The sequence below is a fragment of the Nicotiana tabacum genome, chromosome 17 (assembly GCF_000715075.1).
Source record: "Nicotiana tabacum cultivar K326 chromosome 17, ASM71507v2, whole genome shotgun sequence".
Classification (NCBI taxonomy): Eukaryota; Viridiplantae; Streptophyta; class Magnoliopsida; order Solanales; family Solanaceae; genus Nicotiana; species Nicotiana tabacum.
Window position 1 is genome coordinate 112,237,288 of NC_134096.1, and position 14,903 is coordinate 112,252,190.

The 14,903-nt window shown below is 37.5% G+C and overlaps 1 protein-coding gene across 1 annotated transcript; it reads left to right on the top strand.

Moving 5' to 3' along the window:
• The first annotated feature begins 4,777 nt into the window (after positions 1 to 4,777).
• On the top strand, positions 4,778 to 13,537 carry LOC107803332 (uncharacterized). The gene is made up of 2 exons (XM_016627024.2): positions 4,778 to 4,873; positions 13,295 to 13,537. The coding sequence occupies exons 1-2, from the start codon at positions 4,778 to 4,780 to the stop codon at positions 13,535 to 13,537; spliced, it is 339 nt and encodes a 112-aa protein (XP_016482510.2).
• Positions 13,538 to 14,903: the final 1,366 nt, after the last annotated feature.

Genomic DNA, 14,903 nt, shown 5'->3' on the forward strand with positions numbered 1-14,903 from the left:
TGATTGAGGAGTGTTGGGCTGTTGCCCAGTTGCAAGCTCAAAGGGACTCTTCCCGGTCGCCTCGTTGCGTTGCAAATTGTAAGAGAATTGGGCTATATCCAGTAGCTTAGCCCAGTCTCTTTGATTGGCGCTGACATAATGCCTCAGATAGCATTCGAGTAAGGCATTAATCCTTTCCGTTTGTCCATCTGTTTGCGGATGGAAACTTATTGAGAAGTGCAGTTGAGTTCCCAACAAACTGAATAATTCTTTCGAGAATGCGCCGGTGAATCGAGGGTCTCGATCGCTTATGATGTGCTTAGGCACACCCCAATATTTTACGATGTCCCTCAAGAATATACGTGCTGCCTCTTTAGCTTTGCAACCGGCAGTGGTGGCCGAAAAGGTTGCATACTTGGTGAATCTATCGACAACCACCATAATGGTGCCGAATCCTTCGGAATTAGGCAAACACGTAATGAAGTCCATGGTGATGTTATCTCATGGCTTCTCCGCAACTGGCAGCGGCTCAAGTAAATCCCCAGGAAGCTTAGATTCCACCTTGTCTCGTTGACAAACTAGACAAGTGCGCACGTATACCTCGATGTCGTTCCGCATCCGAGGCCAGTAGTAAAAAGACTCAATCAGGGCCAATGTGCGTTTTTGCCCTGGATGACCTGCCCAGGCAGAGTCATGACTTTCTTTCAGTAGAGTACGCCTGAGATTTTCCCATTTGGGCACGTATACTCTTTTGCCAGTGGTGTACAAGAGACCATATTCTTCCCAAAATCTCTGAGTCTTGCCTTGACTGGCCAAGACAAGAAGTTGTTTCGCCACGGGGTCATGTTGCATGCCCTCTTTGATGGTCGTGATGATACCACTGCTTGCTGAGCTAACAATGGTTGCTAGTACTGTCTTTCGACTCAAAGCATCGGCAACTACGTTAGCTTTCCCCGGTTTGTATTCCAGGGTGTAGTCGAATTCGGCCAAGAAATCTTGCCAACGGGCCTGCTGGGTAGATAGCTTCTTCTGTGTTTGGAAGTAGCTTATTGCAACATTGTCAGTCTTGACAAAAAAATAAGCCCCCAACAAGTAATGACGCCAAGTCCTTAGGCAGTGGACTACTGCTGTCATTTCTTTCTCTTGGACCGTGTAACGACTCTCGGCGTCGTTCAGCTTTCGACTCTCAAAGGCTATAGGATGGCCCTCTTGCATCAGTACGCCTCCTATAGCAAAGTCAGACGCATCAGTCTGGACTTCAAAAACTTTCGAGAAATCAGGCAGGGCCAATACGGGTTCCTTGGTGATTGCTGCCTTGAGTTTCTCAAATGCCTCCTGGCAGAAGTTGCTCCATTCCCACTCTCTGTCTTTCTTCAGCAAGTTAGTGAGGGGGGATGCAATAGCCGAGTAACCGAAGACGAATCTCCGATAATAGTTAGCTAAGCCGAGAAAGGACCGAAGTTCCGGTACCTTTGTTGGAGCTTCCCAGTCCTGGATAGCTTCCACCTTGTCCCTATCCATCCGGATTTCCCCATGGCTGATTGTATGCCCGAGGAACTGTACTATGGGCTGTGCGAAGCTGCATTTTTCACATTTTACGCACAGATTATTTTCCATTAGTACCTTGAATACCGTGCGAAGGTGTTCCACATGGTCTTCCATATTGTTGTTGTAAACCACAATATCATCTAAATAGATGACAACGAACTGATCCAAGAAAGGATGAAATAATTTGTTCATCAAAGTGTAGAAGGTTGCAGGAGCGTTAGTCAAACCGAATGGCTATACTAACCATTCAAAAGCCCCATAACGTGTAACACAAGTTGTTTTTGGCTCATCCCCATCGGCAATCCGCACTTGATAGTAACCTTTCCTCAAGTCCATCTTGGTGAATACCTTGGCCTGCCCCAAGCGGTCAAATAGATCAGCAATGAGAGGGATAAGGTACTTATTCTTCACAGTGACCTTGTTAAGGGCCCGATAATCAATACATAAGCGCATGGTACCCTTCTTCTTCTTCTGAAATAAGACAGGAGCTCCGTAAGATGCCTTGGATGGTCGTATGTGGCCAGCCTCTAGCAACTCGAGTTGCTTCCTCAATTCCTCTAATTCCGGGGACGCCATGCGATAAGGCAACATGGCAGGTGGCTTTGCCCCTGGAACAAGCTCGATCTGATGATCAACTTCCCTTCGTGGTGGCAATTGTTTGGGAAGTTCTTCCGGCATCACGTCCTTATTATTTTCAAGGACTGTTTCAATGCAGGGATGCAATGCTACTGCCTCAAGGGAATTCTCAACGATTCCCGTCAAGGTGGCAAGAAATGTTGCTTCCCCTTTCTTGAAACCTTTCACAAGTTGCATCGCTGACAGATGCATCCCATTTTGTGGTACCCGAATAAGGGGCACAATACACGAGCCTCCGAGATCGCTTATGTGAAGCTGGTTGATACGTGGGGCAATAAGTGCGTTGATCTCGTACCAAAAGTCCAATCCCAGTATGATGTCAAAGACGTCCATGGGAGCAACGGTGAAGTTCGTCAATCCCTGCCAGCCTTCTAAAGCAATGTGTACGTTAGGAGCAAAGCCATAAATAGTAGTCGGAAGGGCATTGGCGGTCTTCATCAGTGTGTCGCTAGATATAAAGACAAGTCCAAGCTCCCTAGCTCGTTCCTCTGTCACAAAATTATGTGTCTCACCTGTGCCAACCATAATGCGCACGTCTTTGCCGTTTATCTTGGCATCGACAAATAATGATTCTCGGGGCCTCACACGAGGCGGTTGGGCAGCAACAGCCGCAAGGGTCATGTGGTTTATCAAGGCTATATGATTTAACAAACCTACTGCCTTGTTCTTCCCTTGTCCTGCACCATCAGCTGGTGCTCTACGTTCCTCGGGTTGCTTGTGAGTAGGCGCAGCAGTTTGTCCTTGCTGCTGGTGGGCTGCAACAATTGCTCCTAGTTTGTTCAGTGTAGGGCAAAATCGAACAGCATGAGAAGGATCTCCGCAAAGATAACAAACATCACGTTGAGCAGCCTTTTGTGCGCCTCCTTTCTTCTTCTCATCATAATTCTTGCGGTAATTAGATGAGTGGTTGTGGTTGCCTCTATTATCATTGTTCCAGTTGGGAACAAATTTGCCTTTGCCTCGGTGGGTGTCCGTCTTTGGAGCAGCAACAACTTGGCTCCGGTTGTTATTTCCCTTAGACGCTCCGGTTCGGAAATCTGATAATGATTCAGCTATTATAATAGCCTCATCGACGTTGTCGATCTGTCGCCTTTGCAATTCTTGTTTGGCCCAATACTATAAGCCATCCAAGAAATGGAACAATAGATCCTCACTGGTCAAGTTGGGGATCTGAATGGTGAGTTTTGTGAAATCCCTCACGTACTCACGGATGAAGGATGTTTGCCTAAGCTCCCTCAACTGTCGGCGAGCCTCATGCACAACATTTTGAGGGTAAAACTGCCGTTTTAGCTCCTCTTAGAACTGCTTCCATGTGTCAATGGAGCACGTTCCTTTCTCCATATCTGCCTTATTCCTGCGCCACCAAAGTATGGCGGTCTCTTCTAGGTACATGGCTGCCGTTCGAATTTTGGCAGCATCGCTGGTTATGCTTACATGTTCGAAATAAGCATCCAGCTACCACAAGAAGTTTTCCACGTCTTGAGCGCTTTTTTCACCCCGAAACTCTTTGGGTTTAGGAGCCTCAATACTTGTTTCTCGGACAGTGATGGGACTTCGCCCACTGGTTCCTGCTGTCATACCTATTAATTTTCCACAATTCCAGCGACGGCGTGGCTTGCCCGAGCCCAAATCTCAGACAACCATCTGTGGAAAAACACTTAGGGCCATACATAAATCATGAGATGCCATCAGAAGGCACCTTTGGCAGAAAGACAGCAGACCAAAGGACAAGTAGCCGAAAGTGGGAAGGCATCTTTGACCTTCTGGGCCATGGTTGACAGCAGGATCCCTCTAAGTCTGCCTTTCCAGCTTTCCATGCTGGAATACACCAGGCAGCTTTCCATGCTGGAATGCACCAGGCTGCTGGACAGCCTTACCATCCCTGCCAACCACCCCTTTGTATAGCCATTTTAATTTCTATAAATAGGCTTTATACTCATTCTTTGTAAGCATCAGATATTGCATAATACAACCAAAAATTGGCACTTGCCTCCCAAATCTGAGTCTCTTTCTTTCATAACTTTCTTGCTTGTTTTGTGTGATTGCCATCGCTTTAGCACAATTGTGTTATTTATTGTCAAAGGGCTGAAGCTAAGTAGCGGTCAAGCTAACTTCGTTGCCCTCACCGAACCCTCAGAAAAACGGTTCTGTGACACTTAGGTCCACAAGAGCAAAGAAGAGAGAACGAAAGAAATAAACAACATACCCAGTGTAATTTCACAAGTGGGGTATGCGAAGGGTAGAAAGTATGCATACTTACTTTACCTTATGCAGGTAAAGAAACTGTTTCCGATAGATCCTCGACTCAAAGCAAACAACAATATAGAGAAAAGATATGCAGTAGTGAAAAAGTCTAAGAAGCAGTAATAACAACAAGATACAGAGAAAACAAATATAAAGGGGCCAAATTTTCTCCAAATTTTGAATATTGTAATTGGCTTTCATTTTACTTGGTGTTTAAGGTCGTTTAAGCGAGTAAAAGAAAAATAAAACGGGGCCCATTTTTTTTTAAAAAAAGTCAAGTCTTGGTCTTCTTGGTCTTTCTTAGCCAATAAATATATTTCTCTTTGATTTTGGTTGTACAGAGGAAAAAGATAAAGTTGGCATTAGGAAGATGGCTTCAACACTGTTACTGGTTGTGGTTTTTGTGATTGATGTAATAGCTTTTGCACTTGCTGTTGCTGCTGAGAAGAAAAGGGGCACTCTGACAGTGAGTTATTTTTCACTATTATATTATATGATGCATTGAGGTATTTTATTTTGGGTTGGTATGTTGAAAAATTGAATGCCATGCTCAAATTATTGGCTATTTTAGGGGGTAAATCCTCAACCATTACTACACTATAAATAGTACATTTATGAAATAACAATGAATAGTGGTTATGAAATAACACAAGCAAGCCTATCCCAGGTTGAAGATAATTGGATTAATTTTACATGGCTTTTAGCTTGTTGTGGTGGTGTCTGGGAAATGATTTAATTTAATAAATTTTTTAATAATAAACGGAAAGAAAGTTTAGCTGAGAGGTTGAAAGGGTTCTTTTGGATTTTGATTAAGCAGGGTCATGCCCCGTAAAGGCAATTTTGATTTTTTATATCAAAGGTATACCAGCCAAGCTTGCGCACTTCACCTATTCGGTGGCCTACAATGAAATCTAAAACAGAGGCCTTGAATCATTTATAAATTTATGATTTTCTTGAGTATCTAAATTTGATTTTTCACTAATATTTTCTTTTGGACTATATTGACTCAAGTATATTAGTAACTTGCTCGTATTTTCTGGGCATTTTCATGTATACCTACTTTTAGGGCCGCCATTGAAATTGTACCCACATTGTACAAAATTTGGTAAAGTATACCCGCTCGGATCTGAAATAGTTCAATCTCTTTAATGCAATTTCACAAATAAATTCTGAAGTTCTTCTATCTTTTCAAATGCAACTTCAGAAATCAATTATGAAGTTCTTTTATCTTTCAAATGCAACTTCAGATTTTAAACCTTAAATTCTTAAACATAAATTTATTTTTTCAAATTTTAACAATTCAATACACAATTCAATGCCCAAATCTACTCTTAATGAGCTCAAATTTGATACATAACCATCAAATATCATAAAGAATATATCTCAATCATCAAATGGTCAAAATAATAATACATTAACAAACTCATTTTACAACTAAAAATAAGAAGAAGACGAAATTCTAAGCAACGAAATTCTAAGCACAAAGAAGAAGAAAACAACAATAAAGAAGAAGAGAAAAGTGTATGTATCTGAAGTTATCAAAAATTGGGTATCAGTTAAACTTTTTTTAAAACTATATACAAATTCAATGGGTGGCGCAAAACTGGGCACCATATGAAAATTTTACGTATTTTCTAACTTGTGGTTTATTAAAAATTTATCTACGATTTTTTAGCAACTCGGTTCATATTTTTTAATTGACATATTAAATCCTAATATATAAAAAGGCTATAAATATCTACCAAGTAAAAATATCACAAATGTTATAAAATATAACTCAAAGTAACAATATGTAACAAGGAAAATAAGCTAAGAGATATATGGAGAAAAAAAGAAGAGATTCTTATTTCTTCTTCAATTGTGTGTATTTTCCTATCTATTACAAGGCATTTATATAGGCATGAAAAGTGAAGAAAATATGTCATTAAACATAGAAAATATATCATTGAATATGTCATTAAGTATTTGAGAAGAAGATCATGGAGGAAGAGAAAATATCCACCATAATTTGATATTTCTTATAACACTCCCCCTTGGATGTCCATAGATAATGTGTCTTGTTAAAACCTTATTAGAAAAAAAAATCCTAGTGAAGAAAAAAGAGTACACATGTTTAGGAATACACTTCTTGGTTGCCTCATTAAAAACCTTGCAAGGAAAACCCAGTGGGACAAAACCTTATAAGGGAAAAAGAGTACACCGCGTATTAACTTCCCCCTGATGAGAGCATCAATTCACATCCTTGAGCCTTCGCATCCCAATCTTGTACACTAGTTTCTTGAAGGTTGACGTTGATAAAGATTTGGTGAACAAATCAGCCATATTATCACTTGAACGGATCTGTTGCACACTGATATCACCATTCTTTTGAAGATTATGTGTGAAAAAATAACTTTGGTGAAATGTGTTTTGTTCCATCTCCTTTTATGAATCCTCCCTTCAATTGAGCGATGCATGCTGCATTGTCTTCATATAAAATTGTGGGTAGTTTGTCACACATCAAACCACATTTGTCTCGAATTAGGTGTATTACAGACCTCAACCATACACATTCTCGACTTGCTTCATGAATAGCAATTATCTCAGCATGATTAGATGAAATAGTCACGATTGATTGCTTAGTCGATCGCCAAGATATTGCAGTGCCTCCACATATAAACACATAACCTATTTGAGATCAAGCCTTGTGTGGGTCAGATAAATACCCAGCATCGGCATAACTAACAAGATCGGGACTGCAATTATTGCCATAAAATAAGCCCATATCGGTAGTCCCTTTTAGATACCGCAATATGTGTTTGATTCCATTCCAATGTCTCCTTGTAGGATCAGAGCTATATCTTGCTAAGACATTAACTGAAAAAGTTATGTCAGGCCTTGTAGTGTTAGCAAGATACATTAGTGCACCAATTGCACTAAGATATGGTACTTCAGGACCAAGAAGCTCTTCATTCTTTTCTTGAGGTCGGAATGGGTCCTTATTCACATCAAGTGATCGAACAACCATCGGAGTACTCAATGGATGTGCTCCATCCATGTAAAACCGTTTCAATATTTTTTCTATGTAGGCAGATTGATGAACAAAAATCCTATTTGCCAAATGTTCAATTTGCAAATCGAGACATAATTTTATCTTTCCGAGATCTTTCATCTCGAATTCCTTCTTTAAATAATCAATTGCCTTTTGGAGTTCTGTAGGAGTTCCAATAAGGTTTATATCATCAACATATACGGCAAGTACAACAAACTCTGATGTTGTTTTCTTTATAAAAACACATGGACAAATGACATCATTTATATAACCTTCCTTTAATAAATATTCACTAAGGCGGTTATACCACATTCTTCCTGATTGCTTTAAAGCATACAAAGATCTTTGCAATTTGATTGAAAATATTTCTCTGGACTTTGAATTATGTGCGTCAGGCATTTTAAATCCATCGAAAATTTTCATGTATATTTCATTATCAAGTGAGCTGTAAAGGTAGGCTGTAACCACATCCATTAAATGTATGCCAAGCTTTTCATGGACAACAAGACTAATGAGATACCGGAACGTTATACCATCTATAACAGGATAATACGTCTCTTCATAATCGATACCAGACCTTTGTGAAAATCCTTGTGTAACAAGGCGTGCCTTATTTCTTTGTACCTCATTTTTCTCATTCATTTTACGTACAAAGACCCATTTATAGCCAACAGGTTTAACACCATTAGGTGTTTGGACTACAGACACAAAAATTTCACGTTTCGCAAGTGAATCCAACTCAGATTGGATTGCTTCTTGCTATTTTGGCCAATCACATCTTTGTCGACATTCTCCAATGGATTGAGGTTCAAGATCCTCATTATCTTGCATAATGCTAGATGCAACATTATATGCAAATACATAATTCACAACTATATTCAATCGATTCAAATCTGTCTCAATATCGATTGGGTTTATTGATAATTCCTTATTTTCTTGAGTCTCAGACTCATTGATTTCCTCATGAATTTCAGGATTGGTTAAATCATGGGTTTCTTTATGAGATTCATTCGTAGTGTCATCTTGATCATTTATTTTTATTTTTCTAGGATTTCGATCCTTAGAACCCAACGGCCTGCTACGCTTTAGGCGTGCTTTTGACTAATTAGCTATGATACTAGAAGATTGTCCAACATGGATATCAATACGGATTGGAACATTCTCTGCAGGGATATGTGATTTCGTTATCCTTTTCAGATCCGTAAATGCATCTAGAATTTGATTTGCTATTTTCTGTAAATGTATAATCTTTTGCACCTCTTTTTCACAAATAGAGGCACGTGGATCAAGATGAGACAATGATGTATTTTTTCACAAAATTAATAGAGGAACGTGGATCAAGATGAGACAATGATGTATTTTCCACAAAATTTCACGTTTGGTTTCACCAATTTCTCCCCCTAATTTTTGAAAAAATGCCTCATCGAATCGACAATCTATAAATCGAGCAGTGAACAAATCTCCCGTTAATGTTTCAAGGTAGCGAATAATGGAGGGCAATTCAAACCCAAAATATATTCCTAACCTTCTTTGGGGACCCATCTTGGTGCAATATGGCGGTGCTACATGCACATATACAACGCATCCAAAAATTCTTAGATGGGATATATTAGGTTCATGACCCAAAACTAATTGCAACGGAAAATATTTATGATAATTTATCGGTTTTAGACGAATTAGTATTGTTGTATGCAAAATGGCATGAACACAAACTGAAGTAGGTAATTTGGTTTTCATGAGTAATGATCTTGCTATCAATTGCAGACGTTTAATCAAAGACTCTGCAAGGCCATTTTGAGTGTGAACATGAGCTACAAAATATTTCACTTTTATCCAAATTGATAAGCAATAATCATTAAATGCTTGTGATGAAAACTCAGTGGTATTATCAAGTCTAATACACTTCATTGGATTATCGAGAAATTGTGCCCGTAATCGGATTATTTATGCCATTAATTTTGCAAATGCCAGGTTGCGAGATGACAATAGACATACATGAGACCATCTAGAAGATGCATCTATTAAGATCATAAAATATCTAAACGACTCACTAGGTAGGCGAATAGTTCCACAAATATTCCCTTATATACGTTCCAAAAATGCAGGGGACTCAATCCTAACCTTTGTTGGTAATGGTCTAATAATCAACTTACCTTGATAACAAGAAGTACAAGAAAATTTATTATTTAAAAGAATCTTTAAATTCTTTAATGGATGCCCATTTGAGTTCTCTATAATTCGTTTCATCATAATTAATCCTGGATATCCCAATCGATCATGCCAAAATACAAAAGTATTGGAATTAGTAACCTTTTGGTTTACGATAGAATGTGCCTCAATTGCACTAATTCTTGTCCAATACAGGCCACAAGATAAAAATGGGAACTTCTCAATAACCCTTTTCTGGCCAGAGACATTCTTGGTAACGATGAGATATTCGAGATTATTCTCATCTATTGTCTCAATGTGAAATCTATTTCGGCGGATATCTTTAAAACTCAACAAGTTCCTCTTGGACTTGGAGGAGAACATTGCATTCTCTATGATAAGTATTGTTCCCTTAGGCAGAGTTATAGTAACTCTTCCAGAGCCTTCAATTAATTTTGTACTACCATATATTGATCAACATCTATATGGTGAATATCTCTTTTAAAGAGAAAGTTATACCATTATGGTCATGGTCAAAATTACATGCAAGATCTATTTCTTGCATTATTGTTGTCCTTTAATAATCACATTACCAAAATATTTTGGCGTACAATGGGTACGTGACCAATGACCATTCATGCCATAATAATGATATTATTTTCTTATTTCATCTTAAACCCTCTTCTCGAGGTGAGTGTGGTATATTTACTACCACTAGCACGTTCATATTCTTGCAAGAATGAATATGTATTCATAATGATTGTCACACTGTTTTCACATTCACTTCAGGAATGGAACATAATAATCCATGCGTGTTTTATAAAATCTTATGTCATATAAATGGCAAACATCACTTTCACAAAGTGAAGCATTATTTTAAAAGCAATTATTGTTCTCATTACCATAATGATGATGATTATAATTTCGTCCATTACCACGTCCACATCCATTCATACATCCACGGTAACATCATGTCTTATTTTAGACTTATAGGATGGGTTTCCACTATTGGTGGCGATTGAATTTAATTTGCATATGCGAACTTTCATTAACTGGACTCAATCAAATAAAAAGTATCAAGCAAATATAGAAAAACACATAATCAATTAAAATATACATGTTCTTTGTGATAATTATCCCACTTTAAGATGGAAGAGATATGTGACAAAATAGAAAGGAAAAATATGTGCTCTCTCAAAAGTGTTCACTTCGTGTTTCTTAATATTAACACATAGGAACATAATACTTGTTATAGAAAAAATATTTATCGTTCTTTACACCAAAAATCCTTACATGATTTGATGAACTTTCAAGAAAAACTTTTCCGTAAAGCAAGTTTGTTCATGTATGGAAATATAAATAGCAAAGCGTAAAAAAACTTGAAAACTAATTAGAAAAAGCTAACCGTGATGGCCGAATATATGCTGGCGTTGTACACCTTATACCGTCATCGTTCTTACCATATTATTAACATTAAATGACGCTACCGGCACTAGCCACATCATAACAACTCAGTTGGCTAGAATTTCGTGCTAATAACGTGTTATAAAATATAAATAAAATATAACTCAAAGTAACAAGGAAAAACAAGCTAAGAGATAAATTGAGAAAGAAAGAAGAGATTCTTATTTCTTCTTCAATTGTGTGTATTTTTCTATCTATTACAAGGCCTTTATATAGGCATGAAAAGTGAAAAAAATATGTCGTTGAATATGTCATTAAACATTTGAGATGAAGATCATGAAGGAAGAGTAGACATCCAACGTAATTTGATATTTCTTGTAACAACAAAAGATTTGAATAAAAAATAATAAAAGCTAGAACAATAGAAGCTGTTCTAGATGTTGATGATTCACTGTTTCAATTTGTTCTTTGCACTTTCGAGAATGAACAAAAAAGAATATGCAATACGTTGTTTGATACATATCATGCTTTGAGTTTTGACAGAAAAAGATTTGTAAAGTATACTTTGTCAAAGAAAAAGCAGAGAAGCAGATGGTGTTGCTTTCGTTACCTAATTTACCTCATAATTTAAGTCATTTATATACCCAGAAATTGTCTAGTACTTTCTATTTTAATTTAATATTTTTAAGGGCAAATACCTAGATAGCCCCCTTAAAGTTGGCACAAATAGTAAGTTAGATATTTAAACTTGGCTAGTGACCATATAAATACTTTTACTTGGCAAAAGTATACTCTTTTAGACACCCGTGTCTTACCTGGCAAACTGCTTATTTCACACTCAATATTAATGGCGAGTGGGCCGGTCCAGGCCCGGGACCGGGGGTCAAACGGGTTAAGACCGTATGGGCCGGTTTTAGTAGGTCTGGACCGGTCTTGTGAGTCGGTCCTATGCTTTGGGCCCGCCAGGTCCGGGACCATTTGGCCCGCCAGAGATCGGGATCGGCCCGGGACCGGACTGGTCCCTTAGTGGGCCAAACGGTCCCAACGGCTATATTTTAATTTTAAAAAAATAAAATAAATGGTTAGGTTTATGTTTATCTTATCGCACAACACACTTGTAGCGCTCTGACAATTGGCCAACATATTTTAATTCATGATTTTGCTCCATTATATTTTCAGGGTCAATTGGTTTTTGGCATTTTACACACTTATTTTTAGTTTTATGACCTTACCTCTTTTTTTTCAACATGGGAGATTTACTTTTACACATAAAAGATCTTTCATTTACGCATAAAAGATCTAAAAAAAAAATATTTTCTTAAATTCAATATTGTAAAAGGCTTAGAACGCCTAAAACCTCATATTTTCATTCATCCGGCTTTCATACTTATTGAGCATACATATCTACATTGTTATTAGGTACCACAATCCCGTCCAACATCGTCACTTCACCTTCGTACTTTTTATGGCAGTTAAATATACCGTGCTTATATTGTTCCTTACTTCTTATCTTACAACCTTTACTCTTTATAATATTTCTTCTTAACAAAAAATAATCTAGCTCTAAAATAGTGCAAGATTGTTAAGATATTCATAAAAGATCGTTTATTCCGTTTACATAAAACGTTGTGAATATTGGTATATTCTCATTACATTTTAATTTTTGAACCCAGGGTCGGTCCATTGTTCCAAAAGAGGAAAAAGTGCATGGGTCAAATTAGTAGTTGCAATTCTTGACCAAATTGAAATTCTTGTGCATGAGTCATATCCATACGAGGACTAAAAATTTGAGATGAGAGCTTATTCCATTTCTAGTGCTCATTTGTACAAGTAATTCTTGCTCACTTTAGAATATATTAGGATAATAGTCTTTAGATATATGTTATTTGAGCTTCTTTGGTTGGACTCCTTGTTAATATAATGTACTTTAATTTATAAACAAGGAGGAGGAGTCCTTAGCTTGCATTTTCAACAACAAGTGCCAATGAAAATGTGAAAAGCCGAAAAAGTAATTATGTTGGAAAATAAGTTCAGAACAAATTAATATTATTCCGGCAGCTAGCTCAATTTTTATTGTTTTGTATATGTACAATTATTGGAAATAAAAAAGTGCATATGCTGAGGCTTTGGTGACTTAGATGCCTTTGGCTATATATATGCTAATTGCTCAGGTTTAGTTTTATATGAAGGCATTTCTGAAGTAGCTCTTTTGGCTATAAGATTAATGGTTTTATACTTGAGGAAAGTTTTTAAAGTATATATATTTTCAGTAAATATAAATTTTGGGTTCTTTTGTTCTTTCAGATAACTAAGGGCGGACGTGATGGGGCAACTAATTGTCTGTATTTATCAGATACTGGAACTGGCTTTCGTGTGGGTTCGTTCTTATTCCTTTCGGCTAGTCAGCTCCTTATAATGGTGGCTAGTCGATGTTTATGCTGTGGGAAGGCACTACAAAAAGGAAAATCAAGAAAATGGGCTATTATCTTATTTATAATCTGCTGGTACGTTTCTCCGCTGCATTTTGGTGTTTGCCAACTAGAATAGGGAAATAGAGTATAGATGACACACTTTTCTTACTAGTTCGTTCAAAAAAGAATAACATATTTTTATAATTATTTGAAATAATTTGACTTTAAACTCTTCATTTTATCCTCAATAAGAAACTTTTATAACCATACAAATGTCATAGTTTCCACAAAGCTTTTACCTCTTAAGTTTTTTTTCTTCTGTTTAAACTCCGTATCGAATCAAATGAAATCATCTAAATTGAAACGAAGAGTGTACGTCTTATCAAATATGTGTACGGAAAAGGAGTTGAAAGTTGAACCTACTTGATCTAAACGTAATGCACAGCTCACCGGTAAAGTGCGTTCAATTGTTTTAAGGGATCCTGGGTCCGAAACCAATCCACAAGTATAACTCTTTTCCTATATAAAGCTATATATATCTACGTTCATTAGGAAACGGAAACCTACACATATTTTTTTTTTTCCTTTAAATGAAACTATAATCTGAAAGGAGTATATCTAAGTTGCACGTGTCGCTTTTTTGTTTTTTAAGGTGCAAAATCTATTTCTTTATACATTACTTGTTCATATGTTTGAACCGGCGGCCGCTCGGTAAAAATTGTAGGTTCGCCGCTTAACACAAATATATACTATTTCTGAACACATTTGTTTGTGGAACCTTTGGATTTCAGGGTCACCTTCTTTGTTGCTGGACTGTTCTTACTGTCACACCTCCTTTTTTCCGAACGGGGTGGAGGATAGAGATGTTTTTTCAATTTAAGTGACATTGTTCGAATTGGAATTATTTATTTGATCAGAGTCGCCACTTGGAATAATTTATGGTGTCCCAAGTCACCGGTTTATTTTAAATCCCAAATCGAGAAAATTGACTCTTATTTATGGTCCGCGAACACAGAAGACCGGGTAAGGAATTCTATTAACCCGGGAGAAGGTGTGAGGCACTCCCGAATTTCGTGGTTTTAGCACGGTCGCTCAACTATCAATAATCGGCCTAATTATCTGATTTAATACATGTTTAAAGCCTATTGTGCATTTTTACTTTTTAACCGCTTTTAATTATTTATGGAATTATTTCTGGAACAAGTCACGATGTCGTACACTTGTCATTTTGGTACACATCGCAAACCGCGCCACATGAAATGCACCCGCGATTTACAGCATGTTAAATTTTATTATTATTTGAAGTTATGGTCGAGTCGCGTGAAACGCGCACTCGAATTGGGGATTACGTATCATGACTATGCCATGGGAACCATACCCATAGTCACGATGCTCTATTATTAATCGCGCCTAAAGCAAGCTACGATGTTCAAAATTGCTTAATTTTCTGATGCTTGAGATCATGTGGCAAGTCCAGAGTTATGGAAGATGGGTTACAAGAC